General features: G+C 42.3%; 1 protein-coding gene across 1 annotated transcript in view; it reads right to left on the reverse strand.

Annotated features, from left to right (window-relative positions):
- Window positions 1-5,540: 5,540 nt before the first annotated feature.
- LOC311433922 (uncharacterized protein) overlaps window positions 5,541-20,340 on the reverse strand; it is a 104,603-nt gene continuing 89,803 nt past the window's right edge. The window contains exon 2 of the mRNA XM_084513639.1: window positions 5,541-8,278. Within this exon, the coding sequence (XP_084369765.1) occupies window positions 5,623-8,166 (2,544 nt within the window). The 5' untranslated portion in view covers window positions 8,167-8,278 and the 3' untranslated portion in view covers window positions 5,541-5,622. The remainder of the gene's footprint in view (window positions 8,279-20,340) is intronic.

Here is a 20,340-nt window from a genome sequence, read left to right on the forward strand (position 1 = left end):
CCCGGCACCTGTCCTTCAGGCTGCGCAGGGAGTTGCTCCACCAGTCTATCTCCTGCTCACACTCCCTGATATCCCTCAACCTCTTGACCTTCTCCTTGAGTTCTGCCACCACGCAGACCAGGTCATCGACCTGCTTGCACCTCATGCACAGTCTCTCTGTCCCCCGCAGATGGTAGCAAAAGGCTCAGACACTCCCTGCATCCAGAGACCTGAACTGCTGCATTTTTGAGCAGGCAATCAGTCTGGGTGTGTACAGACTTCTCCACTGTGCCTCGTGGAGACCATTGCAGCTTAGCTAGCAGTAGACTGCAGTTAGAGGAGTTGTTCGTATGGGTCGGGGGGGGGGGGGGGGGGGGGGGGGGGAGGGGAACTCTCTGCCCTTCCTGCTCGCCCTTCCTGTGGGAATTACCACGCTAACTGCTGCGCTACTCCCTACCGACTCACCGTGCTCCCGGTTGCCTGCACTCCCTAGGGGCAACTTTTGAACAGCCGGGGAGGGGGCGCAGCTGGCTCCACCTATGCCTCGTCAGCCTCCCTCGCAAGGTGGCTCCCTCAAGTGGGTTCGATGCCATAAAAAAAAAAGCCCTGCCTGTCCTATCCCCCACTCCACTGCAGAACGTGTCTGCCCCGGAGCCGATCGCCTCGGCAAGTAGCTCAATCTCTGCTACTGATTTTTTATGTGACCTTGGGTAGAACACTTAGACTGCCTTTCCCGAGGCAGTTAATTTAATGAGCCTGTGATTCTATGATGTAAGGTAGTTATTACCCTCCTCTAAACCACAAATAAAAACTAAGTTCTCCAGTGCTGACATGTCATTATTAAACCTTTATCTAACTTTTGCCACTATTACCAACAGTGCATAGCATTATTTTGTCAAGACCCATTAAGACAAAGATGTTACTCTCTGGGCTACATCATTCAAGAATGGTCTAGCTAGAAATTTCCCAAGTAAAATTTATGTTCATTAACTGAAGGTTAGGAGAATAGTTTAAGCTTATTCTTTTAAGTTAGAGAGAAACAAAATTGCAAGAAAGCAGGCAGGTATAAGAGAATGTCTTCAAAGCACTCCAGTGATACATCCCCTCTATTTTCTTCCCCCTCTCATCTGGATCATCTTTCTCTGCTAAGCTGCCTTCCAAAAAGTACTTTCTTTGCATACTCTCTTCAACATGTTGTGTGAGTTCAGCAGATACATGGCAACACTTCAGTTCTTAGACTGACCTCTTTTCACTAAGGAAGCAAGGAAATTCTTAATTTGCTGGGAATGGGAAATTACCATTTTTTTCCCTGAAGACAACCCCTTGAAAAGGGTTTCATAAGCCACATGTTAGCTACATAGCAGTTGTCCTCAGAATGCCACGTTCTCCTTCCAGGCCCTCCTTCTTGGGCACCACAAGACAGGAACACTGTTCTACTTTGAGTTCAATATTATGTCAGCATCACAAATGATTGGGAGTAACACTACATTCATTGTTGTGGAAAGGTAGGGTGCATGCCAGGAAAGCATCATGTAGTAGAACTTTGATGGTTTACCTGAAATGAGAATCTTTTTATGTTGCTTCTTGCCTAATCAGGTAAGCTAATTTTTATTAGCAAACACCTAAATTTAGACAAGCAGTAATGGCCCTCAAAGCTTCAATATTGAGGCAGAAATAGTTTATTTGTCTAGATAGATCCATTATAATTTTCTCCTTTGATGCTGTCGTGGTTTAACCCGACCGGCAGCTAAACACCACGCAGCCGTTCGCTCACCCTCCCCCCTCCCTCTCTGGGACGGGGGAGAGAAATGGAAAGTGAAGCCCGTGAGTTGAGATAAAGACAGTTTAATAAGACAGGAAAAAAAAATAACAAAATAATAATAACAATAATAATAATGATGATACAATGGTGATAATACGAAAGTAATAATAGTATGTACAAACAAGTGATGCACAATGCAATTGCTCACCACCCGCTGACCGATGCCCAGCCTAACCCCGAGCAGTCCGGCCCCCTCCCCCCGGCTAGCCACCCCTATATATTGTTTAGCATGACGTCAGATGGTATGGAATACCCCTTTGGCTAGTTTGGGTCACCTGTCCTGGGTCTGTCCCCTCCCAGCTCTTACTGCACCCCCCAGCCTGCCCGTTGGCAGGACAGAGCAAAGGCTGAGATGTCCTTGGCTTAGTATAAGCACTGCTCTGCAACAATTAAAGCATCGGGGTGTTATCAGCACTCTTCTCATTCTAAGCCAAAACACAGCATTCCACCAGCTACTAGGAAGAAAATTAATTCTGTGCTAACTGAAACCAGGACATCTATCCACCCCTTATTCCATACCATTTATGTCATGCTCAGGTTACACTCTTTTCCATACATTCTAATTAGTCACCTATAGTAATCATGGCAGTGATAACATACAGTATAATATACTATTTAACATGGTGCAATTCAGTTCATGGGCTATTCTCACCCAGTATTAAATCTCCTTGAGGTACACATCGGACCTCTCCGTTCTTTTGCATCACCCACCAAGTATATCCAGGTCCCTGAGCGAAAACAATTCCACGAATAGGTTTGCCTTTTCCTGAGGCAGGAGTAGCCCAGACTGTTTTACCCAGCATATTTTTTACATGCACTACAGGAACTTTATCCCCATCTACAGTACGTAACAGGTTTGATTGGGCAGGTCCAGCTCGGTTGGTAGATCCCCTAGTATTGACTAACCAGGTGGCCTTTGCCAAATGCGTATCCCAGTTTTTGAACGTCCCAGCGCCCATTGCTTTCAAGGTAGTCTTTAACAGGCCATTGTATCGTTCAACTTTCCCGGAGGCTGGTGCATGATAGGGGATGTGATACACCCATTCAATACCATGTTCTTTGGCCCAAGTGTCTATAAGGTTGTTTCGGAAGTGAGTCCCATTGTCTGATTCTATTCTTTCTGGGGTGCCATGTCGCCATAGGACTTGCTTTTCAAGGCCCAGGATGGTGTTCCGGGCGGTAGCATGAGGCACAGGATATGTTTCCAGCCATCCGGTGGTTGCTTCCACCATTGTAAGTACGTGGCGCTTGCCATTGCGAGTTTGAGGGAGTGTGATGTAATCAATCTGCCAGGCCTCTCCATATTTATATTTCAGCCATCGTCCTCCATACCAAAGAGGCTTTGACCGTTTGGCTTGCTTGATTGCAGCACATGTTTCACAGTCATGAATAACCTGTGCTATAGCGTCCATGGTCAAGTCCACCCCTCGATCACGAGCCCATCTGTATGTTGCATCTCTACCTTGATGGCCTGAGGTGTCATGGGCCCATCAGGCTATAAATAATTCACCTTTATGCTGCCAATCCAGGTCCACCTGAGCTACTTCAATCTTAGCAGCCTGATCCACCTGCTGGTTGTTTTGATGTTCTTCAGTAGCCCGATTCTTGGGCACATGAGCATCTACGTGGCGTACTTTCACAGCCAGGTTCTCTACCCGAGCAGCAATATCTTGCCACAATGCAGCAGCCCAGATAGGTTTGCCCCTACGCTGCCAGTTGTTTTGCTTCCATTGCTGTAACCATCCCCACAGGGCATTTGCTACCATCCATGAATCGGTGTAGAGATAGAGAACTGGCCATTTTTCTCGTTCAGCAATGTCTAAAGCCAGCTGAATGGCTTTCACTTCTGCAAACTGACTCGATTCACCTTCTCCCTCAGCAGCTTCTGCAACTCGTCGCGTAGGACTCCATACAGCAGCCTTCCATCTCCGATGCTTCCCCACAATACGACAGGACCCATCAGTGAACAGGGCATATTTCTTTTCATTCTCTGGCAACTGGTTGTACAGTGGGGCTTCTTCAGCACGACCCACCTCCTCCTCTGATGATATCCCAAAGTATTTGCCTTCTGGCCAGTCCATGATCACTTCCAATATTCCTGGGCGACTGGGGTTTCCTATTCGAGCCCGCTGAGTAATCAGTGCAACCCACTTGCTCCATGTAGCATCAGTTGCATGATGCGTAGAGGGGACCCTTCCCTTGAACATCCAGCCTAGTACCGGTAATCGGGGTGCTAGGAGGAGCTGCGCTTCAGTACCGACCACCTCCGAAGCAGATCGAACTCCTTCATATGCTGCCAATATCTCCTTTTCAGTTGGAGTATAGCGGGCCTCAGATCCTCTGTATCCCCGACTCCAAAACCCCAGAGGCCGACCTCGAGTTTCCCCAGGTTCTTTCTGCCAGAGGCTCCAGGTGGGGCCGTTCTCCCCGGCTGCAGTGTAGAGCACATTCTTTACATCTGGTCCTGTTCGAACTGGCCCAAGGGCTACTGCATGGACTATTTCCTGCTTGATTTGTTCAAAGGCTTGTCGTTGTTCAGGGCCCCATTCAAACTCATTCTTCTTACGAGTTACTTGGTAGAGTGGGTTTACAATCAGACTGTAATTTGGGATGTGCATTCTCCAAAACCCCACAACACCTAGGAAAGTCTGTGTTTCTTTTTTGTTAGTTGGTGGAGACATAGCTGTTATTTTGTTGATCACATCCATTGGGATTTGACGACGTCCATCTTGCCATTTTATTCCTAAAAACTGGATCTCCCGTGCAGGTCCTTTGACTTTATTTTGTTTTATGGCAAAACCGGCTTTCAGAAGGATTTGGACTATTTTCTTCCCTTTCTCGAAAACTTCCTCTGCTGTGTCACCCCACACAATAATGTCATCGATGTACTGCAGGTGTTCAGGAGCTTCCCCCTGCTCTAGTGCAGACTGGATCAGCCCATGGCAAATGGTAGGGCTGTGTTTCCACCCCTGGGGCAGCCTATTCCAAGTATATTGGACTCCCCTCCAAGTGAAGGCAAATTGTGGCCTGCACTCTGCTGCTAGAGGGATGGAGAAAAATGCATTAGCGATATCAATTGTGGCGTACCACTTGGCTGCCTTCGATTCAAGTTCATACTGAAGTTCCAGCATGTCCGGCACTGCAGCACTCAGTGGTGGCGTGACTTCGTTCAGGCCGCGATAGTCCACTGTTAGTCTCCACTCGCCATTAGACTTTCGCACTGGCCATATGGGACTATTGAAAGGTGAATGAGTCTTGCTGATCACTCCTTGGCTCTCCAATTGACGAATTAGCTTATGGATGGGAATCAGGGAGTCTCGGTTGGTGCGATATTGCCGCCGGTGCACAGTTGTGGTAGCAATTGGCACTTGCTGTTCTTCGACCCTCAGCAACCCCACAACAGAGGGGTCCTCTGAGAGACCAGGCAAGGTAGATAATTGTTTAATGCCCTCTGTCTCTAAGGCAGCAATACCAAAAGCCCACCGGAACCCTTTTGGGTCCTTGCAGTATCCTCTTCTAAGATAGTCTATGCCAAGGATACATGGAGCATCCGGACCAGTCACAATGCGGTGCTTTTCCCACTCATTCCCAGTCAGACTCACTTCAGCCTCCAATACAGTCAACTGCTGAGATCCCCCTGTCACTCCACAAATATAGATGGGCTCTGGTCCTTTATAGCTCGATGGCATTATAGTACATTGTGCACCGGTGTCTACTAAAGCCTTATACTTCTGTGCGTCTGACGTACCAGGCCATCGAATCCACACAGTCCAATAAACTCGATTGTCCCTTTCCTCCCCCTGGCTGGAGGCAGGGCCCCCCTAATCCTGGTCAGAATCTTCCTCGTTTCTGTGTTTGAAGGACTGTCTGCTGGAAGTTGGAGCAGCAAACTTTTCGGAGAATCCCTTTTTCCTGATTGTTTTCTTTTGCAACTCACGTACCCGTGCCTCTAGGGTCGCGGTAGATTTTCCATCCCACTTTCTCATGTCCTCTCCATGGTCTCGTAAGTAAAACCACAGGGTGGCACGGGGTGAGTACCCACCATATCGTCTTCCTTGTGTGGGTGAACGCCTACCCCTGACAGCTGAGACACTGCTTTGTACAGGTGCGAAGGAGAATAATCTCTCTTCAAGTTGGTGAACCTTTTCAGAAAGTTTCTCCCAAGTGTTCTCCTTTGGTCGGTGGGCACTGGTTGGTTCAGGTGGGGAGGACAATAGATTCTCTTCAAGTTGGTGAACCTTTTCAGAAAGTTTCTCCACAGCTGAGACGCAGGCCTGTAAGGAAGAGGAGAGACTTTCTTCGTACTGCCGGAGTTGTTTAGCCGCTTCACCCACTGTGGGTTCCTCATCCTCTTTCCAGGCCATTATTGCCAATGAGCTGGCATATGATGATGGTGCACTCCGTACAAACTTCCGCCACATGGGTCGTGTACACTTGACTTCATCTGGATCTGTGGATGTTTGTTTGAGGTCTGGATCCTCATAAATCACTTCCCGTACGGCTAATTCCCTCAGGTACTGGATTCCCTTCTCCATAGTGGTCCACTTGCCTGGTAGACATAAAATATCTTCCTTGAAGGGATACCTTTCCCTCACAGCTGAGAGGAGACGCCTCCAGAGGCTGGTGGGTCGTGCTCCATCTGCAATTGCTTTGTCAATGCCGGCGTCTCGAGCAAGGGATCCCAGCCGCTTGGCTTCCCTGCCGTCTAATTCCACACAATTGGCTCCAGAGTCCCAGCACCGGAGCAGCCAGGTGACAAGCTGCTCACCTATACAGCGACCAAAATCTTTTCGCACATCTCGTAGCTCGCGCTCGTTTAGGCTTCGGGTAGTTACTGTTGCTCTTTCGGCATCCTCATCTTCCTCCTCCTGAATCCTTGACGGCCCAGCGTCGTCATCATCTTCGTCATCTCTATACTTAGTTTTGGCAGAAGCCTTACCTGGATTGGCAGAAGACTCTCTGCGTTCTAAACGACTTGAATTTCTATACCATATTTTCACCTTCTCTACAGGGGCAGCTTGCACTGCTACTGCTCGTTTCTCTGACTTTGTTACAGGGTCTGCCACAGGGGTTGGAATGCCCTCTGCAGGGTCAACTTGCACTGCTACAGCTCGTTTCTCTGACACGGCCACAGGAGCTGGAGCGGCTACAGGAGCTGGAGTTGGAGCTGGAGCAGTTGCAGGAGCTGGGACTGGAGCAGCAGTAGGAGCTGGAGCTGGAGCGGCTTCAGGAGCTGGAGCTGGAGCGGCTTCAGGAGCTGGGACTGGAGCAGTTGCAGGAACTGGGACTGGAGTAGCGGCCGGAGCTGGAACTGGAGCGACTGCAGGAACTGGGACTGGAGCAGCTGCAGGAGCTGGAGCTGGAGCAGCTTCAGGAGCTGGGACTGGAGCAGTTGCAGGAGCTGGAGCTGGAGCGGCTGCAGGAGCTGGGACTGGAGCGGCTGCAGGAGCTGGGACTGGAGCGGCTGCAGGAGCTGGGACTGGAGCGGCTGCAGAATCCACCGTAGGGGTCACAGTGGCCGTTGGATCTGTCACAGGGTTTGGAGTGGCCGCAGGGTCTGTCACTAAGTTGACAGCAGTATCAATGGCAGCTCGATAGGCATGAGCCAGGCCCCAGCACGTTACAATGATTTGTGTTACTTTGGAACTGCCAGAATCATTACACCTTTTTTTCAAGCATTCTGCCAGTTTTTGAGGATTTTGCCATTGTTCAGGGGTGAATTTCCAACACACTGGGGGTGCCAACTGCTCTAGATGCCTGCCCATATCCACCCATACTCCCTGCCACCCACAACTATACTGCCTCCGGGCAGATCTCCGGATGAGCTTCATAAGTAGTTGTTTAACTTTAAGCAGAATCTGAAGTGCATTCATGAGGCAGAACAACAAGACTATGGTATTCTGAGTATTCCAGAAATATTCAATATCTTGGAGAGCTATTGTGACAAGCTCAGGGGATAAGAGGGTGGTGAAGGAGGAAGGCAGAGTGACCCAGGAGGATACAGGGGTGGTGAAGGAGAAAGGGAGAGTAAGCAAGTAAGGAAAAATATCCTCCCCTTTCCCCTCCACAGATTGACTCTCTAATGGAGAAAAACAATAGGTATAATTGCTAATAGTTCCCAAGATGCTGTTTCCAAAGTACAGAGTCCACGATGTTACTGAGTATAAATACCAAGTTAGAGTCATGACCAGATATCTTATCGTCTCATAAGCCATTGCTATAACACTTAGTACCATAATGGTCTGAAACCAGGGCCCGGAGAGGAGAAACAACACTACAGAGAGCAAATACGGAAAATAATGTACTATAATACTCAATTTGGAAAACAGGCGCAGCAGAGTTGTGATTAAAGCAATCAGCATCATGACAAGTGACTATTAAGCAGGTCTAATCCTTACACCAATTTTAGTTTAACACACTCTGATCAGATCTGCCGTTATCTCAACCTTTCGGGCCCCACGTTGGGCGCCAAAAAGACTGTCGTGGTTTAACCCGACCGGCAGCTAAACACCACGCAGCCGTTCGCTCACCCTCCCCCCTCCCTCTCTGGGACGGGGGAGAGAAATGGAAAGTGAAGCCCGTGAGTTGAGATAAAGACAGTTTAATAAGACAGGAAAAAAAAATAACAAAATAATAATAACAATAATAATAATGATGATACAATGGTGATAATACGAAAGTAATAATAGTATGTACAAACAAGTGATGCACAATGCAATTGCTCACCACCCGCTGACCGATGCCCAGCCTAACCCCGAGCAGTCCGGCCCCCTCCCCCCGGCTAGCCACCCCTATATATTGTTTAGCATGACGTCAGATGGTATGGAATACCCCTTTGGCTAGTTTGGGTCACCTGTCCTGGGTCTGTCCCCTCCCAGCTCTTACTGCACCCCCCAGCCTGCCCGTTGGCAGGACAGAGCAAAGGCTGAGATGTCCTTGGCTTAGTATAAGCACTGCTCTGCAACAATTAAAGCATCGGGGTGTTATCAGCACTCTTCTCATTCTAAGCCAAAACACAGCATTCCACCAGCTACTAGGAAGAAAATTAATTCTGTGCTAACTGAAACCAGGACAGATGCCTTTTGTCTACACTCTCTAATAGCTTTCTTTCTCCCCTAATAGTTGTAGTACAGAGACAGTTTTCTTTAGTAATATCGTAATGAAGAGCACTGTTTACAGGAGGGACACTTAATCTAACTCTTTGTTAACTTTAGCCCAAGGTTGTTAAGAATTCATTGTTTAAGTGTTTGTTTCATATAATAAACTATTGATCATTTCTCTGAACTCAAGGTGTTTTCATCTTTGCAACTTTTTTTTTTTTTCTGAAAAAAAAAAAAAACAAGCTTGTATAGCATTATTACTTCTGCAAATAACTATAGGAAGAAATATATTAAAACTGATATTAGAGTAGCTTAAAAGAGGACAATCTGACAGTGGAAGATTATATTCCTTTTATCAATTATTCTCTGCTCTGCAGACCAAAAGCAGTCCAGTCTATGGATGGGGATTGAATTTCATAACTATTTTGCCAATGAGTTTATTGTGGAGTCAGATTTGCACACACAGTCATACCCAGAGGGAGAAAATCCTTCCCATTGTACATGTATAGTAGGAGATTTCAAAAAGCCTGTGGTCTTCATGCACATTTAAAGCAGCTCACCTTGTTATCGACATTGTCAAACTGAATCATTCAAAAATCATTAAAAATTATAGCATTCAATTTATTTCCTCAAATTTTCAGATCCCTTAGGTTTCATATTGTTAAGCTTCCTTTGCCTATCCTAGTGAGTGCCAATCATTAAAAAAATAAATAAAAAAAGGAGAAAAAAAAAAAAAAGCTGAGGTTCTTGTATGCAAACTGTATGTCTCTAGGAACATTTACTCTAAGTAAACCACTTACAAATATGACAATGTAGTGAAATACTGGAATATCTCAGAAAGTCATGATTTGATCCTGTAGCTAGATACTATTTAGAGCAGAGGATTTGGAATCCAGGTTTAGTTTTGTAGTGTTCACTCAGAAAACATCAGTTTTACAGGTTTGACCTCACTCTTACTGTCTATAAAATGGAAATAAAATGGTTCATTTGCTTATGAGTTGTGAGGCTAGCTGAAGTCTTGGTTAGCTGCCAGGATTCAGAGCTTCACTCATGAGAGCTGAGTTCTGCTCATTCATGATTCCACCACCTACAGGATAACAGCTTTCCTTAACTCTCCCATATTTCTTTTCCCTGTTAACTTTGCCTGTCTTATTCCACTATATTGTGCACTTTTAAGGACATTGGTTTGTGTTCACATCAAATTTGTGCAAGACCTAACAAAATGAGACTTCAGTTACATATCTACTGCTATTCCCAGTGTTTGCAAAGTGCTTTAAAACTCTCCAAGGAGAAGTGATGGATGTGAAATAGAGCATTAGCATTGTAACAAGAGCCATGTTAGCTATACGCAAATAGACTGGTTTCACTGCTTTAAAAAGGAGTCGTGAGCCTCTTCAAAAATACCAAGCATGGAGCTGTTTATTGATGCAGTAAGATAGTTCAAATTAGCTCTTGAATTTGAGAATATAAATTTATACATAAAAGGCAAACACACTTGTTTTTTGGAGACACTTAGCTTTGGGGACAGGTATTTTCTTCCCTAAACAGACTTCTCTGGCTTTAATAATTTCAGAGAAAGCAAAGTATGCTTTCAGATAAAATCTCAGTATGCCCTTTGCCGATTCATTACTCCATTAGCTTTTTCCTTCCAAAAGTAAGTCTGTAGCTCACTCCCATCCTGAGGATGCTGCGTTGATTACACAAGAGCTGGTAGACAGCAAATCATCTGCCAAAGAGTACAAGGGCATTTTAGCATCAAGGCTTCCCACAGGAGACATTATACCTTCAAGGGGGAGAGGCAGAAGGGGCAGGGGAGGAGGATGGATGCATAATGGCACGCCATGCAGGATGTCACTTACAGTTGGTTGGCCTAGTCGTCAGGGTTCACTTCCATTAAGCTTTGTGTCAGTTCAGAAACTTTACATGTGAGGCTGTGTGAAGCATTCTGCCACTGCTGACTGCCCGGGGCTAGCCCACAGTACCTATCTTGTCACTGGTTTTCCACAAAACCTCTCAGAGAATTAGTTGCATATGTCAGCCAGCCTAACCACTGGATGTAAGGTTTTGGCTCTTAGTTTGAGACTTTTATTTCATTTTTTTTTAAATTATTATTATTTGTGTGTATGTGTTTTTAAGGGTGGCAGGAGGTTTTAAGGGAGAGGAGATCACCATATTATACTGCACAGCGTAAGTGAATATTTAGTACCCTGAGAAGAAAGGAAGGATAGTAATGAGGTGTATTTTCTCATATCATGAGGGAAAGACTCCTACATGGGTGGAGTAGCCCTTTTACCAAATGTGTTGGTAAAAGAAGCATTAAACATGGTTGTAAGAATGTGAAGGAAGCTGTTGTGTGTCTGTATTTCATCTATATTAAAAATGCAAAGATAATTATCAGGAACAACTCCAATAAATGTATTGGAGTTACATTCAAAAAAGAAGAGAATAACTGTCATGCTATTGCCAGGTATGGAGCTAAACACGTGATTCATTTAAAAAATTTTCTTTTTTTTTTTTTTTTTTTTTCAAAATTTGATCAATCAGGAACAGTTATCCCATGTATCTGTAGACATACAAATGGTCCACCATATAGACCCAAGTTCAGATTTTTTCACCCTACAAAACTCTAAGGATGTTTCTTCACTGTTTCATTTTTCTTCTACTTTTTAAGTTAGAAAAGGGTGAACTTTTATTACAATTATTTGTTTCCAAGTAGTGGTTGGGAAATAGTGGCTGGGAAAGCCGCTGTGAAAAATGTGCTCAGACTCTTTCCAGAAACAGTCTTGGACTCCCAAGCTGAACTTTATGAAGTACTGTCCAAACACCAATATCTGAACTCACTCTGAACACCAGAATGTCTCCCCTGTTTTTGCTTTGCTGCTTATTTCTTTGCCAATACAAAAGCTGGAAAAAGAAGATAGAAGAAAAGTGGTGATATGTATTTACATTTGTATCATAAACCTGGGATTTAGGTATGTTGGAGCTGAGTCCAAGAGCTGACTCAGAAGAGAAGATCAAATGTCATATGCATGTGTATATAATCAAAAAGATATTTATGTCAGGAATGTAATCAAGTGCCTGAGCATTTTGCGAAAAGGGGCAAAAGGGGATGTGACACTGGATCACTCCATACTTCCAAATAAAAATGTCTCTAATCTATATTTCTTCATTTTCCTTGTCTGATAATAGACAGGTAATATTTATGGATCACAATGAAAACAATTTCTGCTCTAATTATAAACCTTATGATGAGAACTTTGTCTCCATCTCTGATCTCTGCTGCCTTACATCTCATCAGTCAGGCTGCTCGTATTTAACAAGTAAATAATGAGGTTTGCAAAAGCAGTCAGACTTTTTTTTTTTTTGTAATATCATGATTCCATAAACCAATTCCCTGCTCCTTCTGTTGCTCTTCTCAGAAAAGCAAACATTGTAGTTTTGTTTTAAGTTGCTCTTTAAGGTTTCATATCCCAGGCCTCTATTTTCCCTTCCTCAGGCTTCCTTTTTGAGTTGCAAATAAAAAGAAAAAGGGACAGGGAATGAAAAGAGATCAAATGAAAGCTGAAAATTTGACAACCAAATATTTTCAAAACACAGCACTTACCTAATGAATGTAACTTTCCTTCTTTCTCAAGTGCAAACCTAGCTCCTTTAAACATGCAGGTAGGTTGCAAAAGCCAGTTTCTTCATTGGGTTTGCTTAAGGACTGAGTATAAACATCTATCTGAGTGCACTGATATGTGTACCTGGTGGGAAAGTAGTCTTTCTACCAATGTGTCTACAATTGGGTGAGTTGGCAGTGAGGATACCCAGCAGTGCTCTGATATGGAACTGCTTCCCTCCCCCTTCTGCTTCTCATTCCCTTTCCTACTCCTGACATCACTGAAGGAACCAGGAGATGCAGCACAATAAATTTAGGGGCAGTACATTTATACCTTGACTGTGATTCAGGCTTGTGGTGTTTATTTCTTCATGCTAGGGGCAGTCCTTCCTCTAGGTTTATACAATGAATAATAGAGCAGGTGTCCTTGGGTGGTATTCCTCTGACCCTGGGGTCTTTAAGGTTATAGTTATGCTAGTAAATAAAATGGACTAGGGACTGCTCCCTTGGGTCCTGCTGGAAAGGTCTGGCCCACATACAACTAAATTCTCAGCCTCCAAAACAGGTCAGCTGCCTTCAGTCTGCATTTTGGGAACGGTCCCTGCTTTGTGCTAACCCTGCCTTGTGTCCCAGCTGTGCTGATAACCTCACAGTGCAGATGATCAGATGTGAGGTCTGTGCCCTGGCCTTGTCTGTACAATAAATCATAGCTTGAGAGCCTACTGAAGATTGTCTCCATGGTGAAGGTGGAGAACAGCCATTTCCAACAAGAGCTTTATTTCTCCTGTGTTAGGTTGGCATTTTAGAATGGAATTGGCTGAGGCAAAATATCCTGATCCCCATCTGTCAGCAGCTTATTGTTAAACTTTGTGCTAGGCTTTGTGTCACCTGCTTCCCCTCTGTAATCAGTTGTAAAAAATAGGTGAAAAACATCTGAATGTTGATTCACTCATTCTCAAGACAAAAATATTAGGTTGCATGATTACATGGGTTGAGTTATTTTTTGAAAGTTTCTCTTCCTCCTTTTTAATAAGGGGGATCCTAAGTGCTTAATTTTCAAACAAATGAAGCTAGAAAGATGGATCCTGCCTGTTACGATCTGCTTTAATATCAGTACACCAATGCCATTGCTTAAATACTTGAACCATTCAGTGATGAACCCAGACCTGTACAGACATGGAGAAGGAAATTATCATAAGGATACATCCAGTGACACCAGAGATTTTTACAGTCCGAAGTGAGAAAAGGCACTCCTAGGGTATGATTATTTCTCTACAGAATATATTTAAGTCTGATTAATTATATTCCAGAACTGCCTCTTTTTTTTTATTTTTTTTATTTGTTACTGATGATCAGGAAAGCCCAGAGTGACTGAGTCACCTTTACTCAGAGATAGACTTCTGCTTTTCAGATGTCTAATACTGAGTGAGATGAATTTTACCCAGAAAGTCTATCCTGTCCCAAGAAGCTGACAACAGTATCCTAATTTTTTGTAACCAGGTAGTGTTTGTGTACAAATGTATAAAATATGTACAAAATGAGAACAAAAAAGACTTCCCCAACTCATTTGATTGAAAAGATCAAACATTTACAAATATCTCACCCTTTATTGAACTGCAAATCCTGGGGAATGGCTGAACTTTACAGAAGACTATGAATCAGTATGCGAATAAGTCTGTTATTCTCAATTTACCACTGGGAATGTGCCATTGCATGTCTAAATGAAAGATCATTTCTTTTGAGAGAAGTGTCAAGCTTCACTGTGTTTTTTGATACAGAAAAGTTCAAGGGAAAATCTTAAATAGGGGATAAACCCAGGTGGGCTTGTGTTTCCTTATGTCTCAAATACATACTGTATCTGAGAGAAAGAGAATGGAGACATGCAAAGTCTAGATGTTAGATGAATGGGGATCTGTTATGAAAAAAGTCCACACATGAAGTCTATCAGTCTCAGAAAGGCTGAAAGAGTTGTCAAAAGTACAGATATATCTGAGTTACGATATGTGGCATGACATTCTATAACTTGCTAAAAAAAATCAAGGAGGACATTCTTTTATTTCTCTGTTTATCCCATTAATGAAGAGCTATAAAGACATCTTACATATACTTTCTGTGCATATAATGCAGATTAAATATGTAAATCAATTGTCAGTCATTTATCACTAAAACACATCTACTTCTCGAAACCACCCATTTTCTTAGGTACAATTCCTCTTCCTTTTGATGGAAGGGAAACTTTTGATGAGGCTTCCAGACTCAGACAAAATTTGTTCAGGTTCATGTGAGCATAGTGCTCTCACTGGAAGAGCCTCTAGGTCATAAAGCTGCTGGGGCAGAAGGTGACTAATTTCAATGTAACATCAAATTTTCCTTGCTAGGAACATGGCTGCTTTTATTTATTTATTTATTTATTTATTAGCTAACATGTTCTAAACCTACCAAAGACAAGGGACTAAACTCCCATGCTGTGACTGGGATAGTCACTACTGTGGGTAAAAATGGTAGATGTCTTGGAACCTGGGAGAAGCTTGCCCTAACTTTCATGCCACATAAGAGGACCAAGGTAATGTAAAGTTATTGACACAGGTGTCATGCATCACATGTCGTGAGAGACAAATTCTCTCAGGTATATGTATTATGTAACATGCTGAATGATTGATTCATGTTTTAAATCCTATCTTACACTTCTCCACCATTGTACTTCCATAGGTGTATGGTGTCTATGGTGTCTATCTTGCTTTATGGTGTCATATTCTCCACGAGGATGCTTCATGTTAAACACAAGTGGATGGCCATTTCTAAAAGAACCATAGTTTATTTTTTGATGATTCCTCCACAGTCTGGGCCAAATGATACCCTACTGAGGAATAGAATTAGAGGAGGAAAGTCAAGAGTAAGACCCCATTATGTGGGAGATAATGAGTAGTGCAACAGCCTTTATGGTTTCACCTTACACCAAATATGTTAGAAAAGTTTGCAGAAGAGGAAAACAATCTTTTAAGGGGTCATTAGGGAGGTGTATCTCCAGAGGATGGCTGACAGACCATGTAGCTCCTTTTCAAGAGCACAGTGCTGCCTTACTCTAGATTACTGGGGAGATATTTGCTCGTCTTCATTTGGGAAAAATAAAAAATAAAAAAAAGGCTTATGAACATTTTTAAATTGTGTCAGAAAAACTCAGGAAACACTACAGAGGTAGTCTAGTCCTTTGGAGAGGCAAACAGCAAAGGTGTCTTCTCTAGATCTTGTCTTGGGCTATTCATTTGAATGTAGCATTTTACATTCCTTTCTTTATTCTGTGTGGTTGATTGATTTTTATTTTTTATCTTGCAAGAGAACAATTAACCACTGTTTTTGTTTGTTTGTTTGTTAATGAATTATACTTCCAAAATGTATGAGAGACATCAGAATGTTTTGGCAGAATCATCTTAGCCTTCTTTGTTAAATCAAAAGAGATCAATAAAAACACTAAGGGTAATGGGAAGGTTTTGAAAAGCCCAGGAGGGACTTAGTTTTCTTACTTCTACAGCTTTAATGGAAATTGGAAACCTAATTGCTATTTGTGCCATAAAATTCTCTCCCAATTTAGCAAAAAAGATGAGTACTGAAATTAAGATTGAGAGCTGGTGGACACCTATAGTCCTTCTTTATGTACTACACCCATCTCTGTTATGGGTTTCAAATGACATGACTACTGTCCTTTGACAAAACTATTATTTATGTGTTTTTAATGGAAAATCTCTACTTAGATCCTGTGGAAAAGGTTTGATTTTAAACACAAAGTTACACATGGGTTAAGTCTGTTGTAGTTAAGCATTGACAGTATTACTCCCGTACTTGGGACCTCTGAGCACTAGTACATGCATTTAAGTGATGTGGAGAGGAATGAGAGAGGGAGAGAGAGAAAGAGAGAGAGAGAAATGAATGAAGACCCATGACATCTGGTTTTTATTGCAAGCCTAGCCAGATGATCTAGATCAAAATACTTCTTATTTTTGGACTTAAAATTCTCCATAAAATGGATATAATGGTACTGATATCTTTTGTAAAGCTCCTTGCAATTTCTTGAGCATGAGCACTTTACAAGAATATAATTACACTGTAAGGCAATGTGCTGAACTAACTCATGCAATATGAGAGGCTCACTCACTGAAACTCTAACTGCTCTTCAAATATCAGGAATAATTATTATAACAAATAAGTCCCCCCTGTGTTTCCATTATCCATTTCTTTCATCAGTGCTTGAGTTTTGTAAGGTGGGGATTGCAAGCCATTTATCTCCTGAAGGGAAAGATCAGAAAGGTTTTAAGTTGTTGGAGTTGGCAATAATTCTCTAGCAAAATAAAGGCTGAGGTTATGAAAATCTACAGATACAGTCATGTTTCAGATTGCAAAGGTATTTCACTCTTCTTTCAGAGAAGCAGCTGGATACTGTATATTACACAAGCTCATGTACAAAGAAAAAGGAATGGAAATTAACATTCTCTCTGGCTATGATAAACTACCAAGGGAAATTCATAACAAATCTGTCTACTATAGTTAGTCCTGTGACAGAGCTATTACAGGGAAAAATAAAAAAAAATAAAAGTGGCATTGGTCAAAAAAATGTCAAGAATCTTTCAAGTTGGCTAAACAGACACTTATGTCCTCCAGGGTTTTACTGCACTTTGTCCCATCTCTGCCAATCTGTTAAACTACTGATGCTTCACTGTATGAGGTCAGGAGTGGTGATTTCTCATATAATCCCAAATAACCCAGGAAAGCCTGTAGCATTTTTGCATTGCAAACGCTTCCTAAAGAGGAAAAAGATTATGAACAAAGTAGGGGAAAGAAGACAGGGGAAAGAAGTCATAGAGATCACATGAAGAGACAATGAACTTTGCAGCCTTTCCACTCTAGCAAAAGTCAGCAAAAAACATGGCCCACTTGACAGAAATGTTTTGAAGGCTTGGTAAGCGGATTCTATCAGCATTGACTTCTATCAGCATTGACTTTTAATCATCAGTATTTCCAATTTTTATTTTATTTTATTTTAATTTATTTTATTATTATTATTTTTTTTTATTTATTTATTTTTTGGGGGGGGGGAGAATATATTAAACAGAGAGTACTGTATAATCCCCAGGTGTTATAGTCTATAATGTCCTTGTGTACTACCACACCATCACCTCTAGATTTTATATACACATGAATTTGCCACACTAAGCTATCAACAGTGGCTTCAACAATCCAAAATTAAGAGGACAGGTCCTTAAAATGTGAAAGAAGTAACAAAGCCCACAGCCAGCAGTCAAAGCTTCAGTGAAGAACTGTAATGAATGAGCACAAAAGCAGTGCTAGCAAATTGAAATTTGACTGCAATGTTGTACTGCCAGCATGGTTGCTGACACAAGTTTTGCCTGGTATCCCTAGCACATCCTGAAAAAGTTCTTAGGTCCTGTGTAGGACTTAGAATATGCCAAAATGCATTCCCAAAATGTAGACTAGAATCATAAAAACATAGAATCATAGAATGGTTTCAGTTGGAAGGGACATTACGGGTCATTTTGTTCCAAGTCCTCTGCCATGAGCAAAGTAGATTTAGATGTCTGCATTCAAATACCAGGGGCCTTTTTTTTTGAGGGTAAGTGGATTTGATATCATGAAAACAGCCAGGACATGCCAGTTAGCTTATCAGAGAGATTTGTCCTTGATGACAGAGATGTAGTCTAGTAGTGATGCTTTCTCAGACTTACTGTTGAGTTCCTAACCAAGGCAGAGGCAACCAAGAAGCACATCATGAAGGATAGATTCAGAAAGTCTGTTGCGGTGTTCTGTTTATGTTCTGGGGAAACTCTCAAATATGAATAAGAAAAGGTTGACCTATGTAATCAACATTATAATTGAATGATTAATGCAAATAAATTAATATTAAGCTAAGATATTGCTATGCTGAGGACAATATGCAGGCCTTAAATTATTATACTTCTGTGCTAAATGTAGCTTGTGTTGGCATTATGAGTGTCAGCCCTGTAAAGAATAACTAGGAATTGTAGGTCAGTCTGGAATATACAGTAATGAGATACAAACTTTTGTTCTGAGTAATTATTTCTCTGATATTAACAACCAGGTTGTTTGATACAGAACTACTTAGCAAATTTAATTAAGGTAGATAGATGAAGATAAAATATTCAATCAAAGTCATGAGACTGTTCAGGAAAAAAAAAAAAAATATAATTCCTTCCTTAAACTCAGTATTTTGACAGTGAGACAAGCAAAGAAAGACAAGATTATAAGCTGCCCACTATCTTGGTGAATATTTTATCTTCTGAGATACCAGATAATATATGTCTGTGTCTAAGTTTAGGGGTCTATGTATAAAATAGAAAGTAAATCTCTCTATATAATTAAGGAGAACAATTTTAAATAATTTAAATCTGATTTTTCATGGGGAGAGAATTATTTTGAGATGTATTTGCTGAAAAACACCTTCCAGAAACAGAGACAGTGATAATTTTTAAAGTTATTTCTTAGGATAACAATCAATACAGCAATGTTTGTCTTTTCAGAGACAACACCTTTTAATCTTATCATCTGTATGATATTGCATCCTCTCAGTGAACAGAGCCTCCTTTCATCTGAAGCCTGCTGGAGTTCAAGAAGTGTTTGAGCAATGCTCTCAGACACAGGGTTTGCAATGGACCTCAGGATGTCTCTAGTCCAACCAGCTGCTCAAAGTAGGGTCAGCTGTGGAGTCAGACCAGGTTACTGTGTTCATCTGTATTTTGAAAAACCTACAAGGATGGAAATTGCAGGAACTCTTGGGACAAGGTGTTCCAATACCTGACTTCCATGGTGAAATTTACTTCTTTCCTTACATCACTTTGAATCTCTCTTGTTTCAGGCTACACCAATTCTCTCTCATTTCACCATGCACCTAAGTGCCTGGCTACAACTTGTATAACCTGGCTATAACCTCGTAAATATTAGAGGTTGCTCTTGGGCCTCCCCAGATGACCAGGCTGAAAAAAGTTAGATCCTACAACCTCCTGACACAAAGGAAATACTCCAGCCCCCAAGTACCTTGATGGCTCTTTCTCTTGATATGTCTTTCATGCATTGGGAGTCAAAAAATGGATGTACTAGTCCAAAAGTAAGCTGAGGGCTAAGTAAAGGGGGATAATCCCTTCATTTAGCCTTCTGGATCTGCTCCCATTTATACAGCCCAACATACTGTTGGCCTTTGTGGCTGCCATGGCTCATTCCTGGTTTGGCCTCAAGCCTTGGCCACAGAGCTGATCTCTAAGCAGTGAGTCCCCAGCCTGTATTGCTGCAAAGGGCTCTTCTTTCTGATGTGCAGGACTGGACAGTTGTACTTCTTAAATTTCATTGGGTTCCTGCTGGTCCACTTCTCCAGATTCTCTGAATCCCTCTGAAAGGTGGCTCCATCCTGGTGCGTATCAAAATATTCCCATCAGTTTGATGACATCTTGCAACTTCCTGAGAGTATGTTCCATCTTCTAATCCAGGTCCCTGGGCCATTAAACAGGACGGACCCTAAATTACGCACTTGTCACTGGCCTCCAGGTAGAGTATGACCCATTAACCACTACTTTCTGAGCCCAATCATTCAAGCATTTTTTGCCCATCTAGATGTTTGTTTTAAATCTCTCTTTAATCTCAATCTTTTCAGCTCAGGAAGTCAGCCTTCTTTTCTGGATTTTGGTAGCACTCAGGTAAGAAATTCTTGATCGTTATTTAGATCTTCAGTTCTTATCACAATACAACTATGTAAAGCAACAAATACCAGAAATTACTATCTTGACTATCCAAAGGATTTCTTTTGGAACATTGATAAG

The sequence above is a fragment of the Aythya ferina genome, assembly GCF_964211825.1.
Source record: "Aythya ferina genome assembly, chromosome: 3".
Lineage (NCBI taxonomy): Eukaryota > Metazoa > Chordata > Aves > Anseriformes > Anatidae > Aythya > Aythya ferina.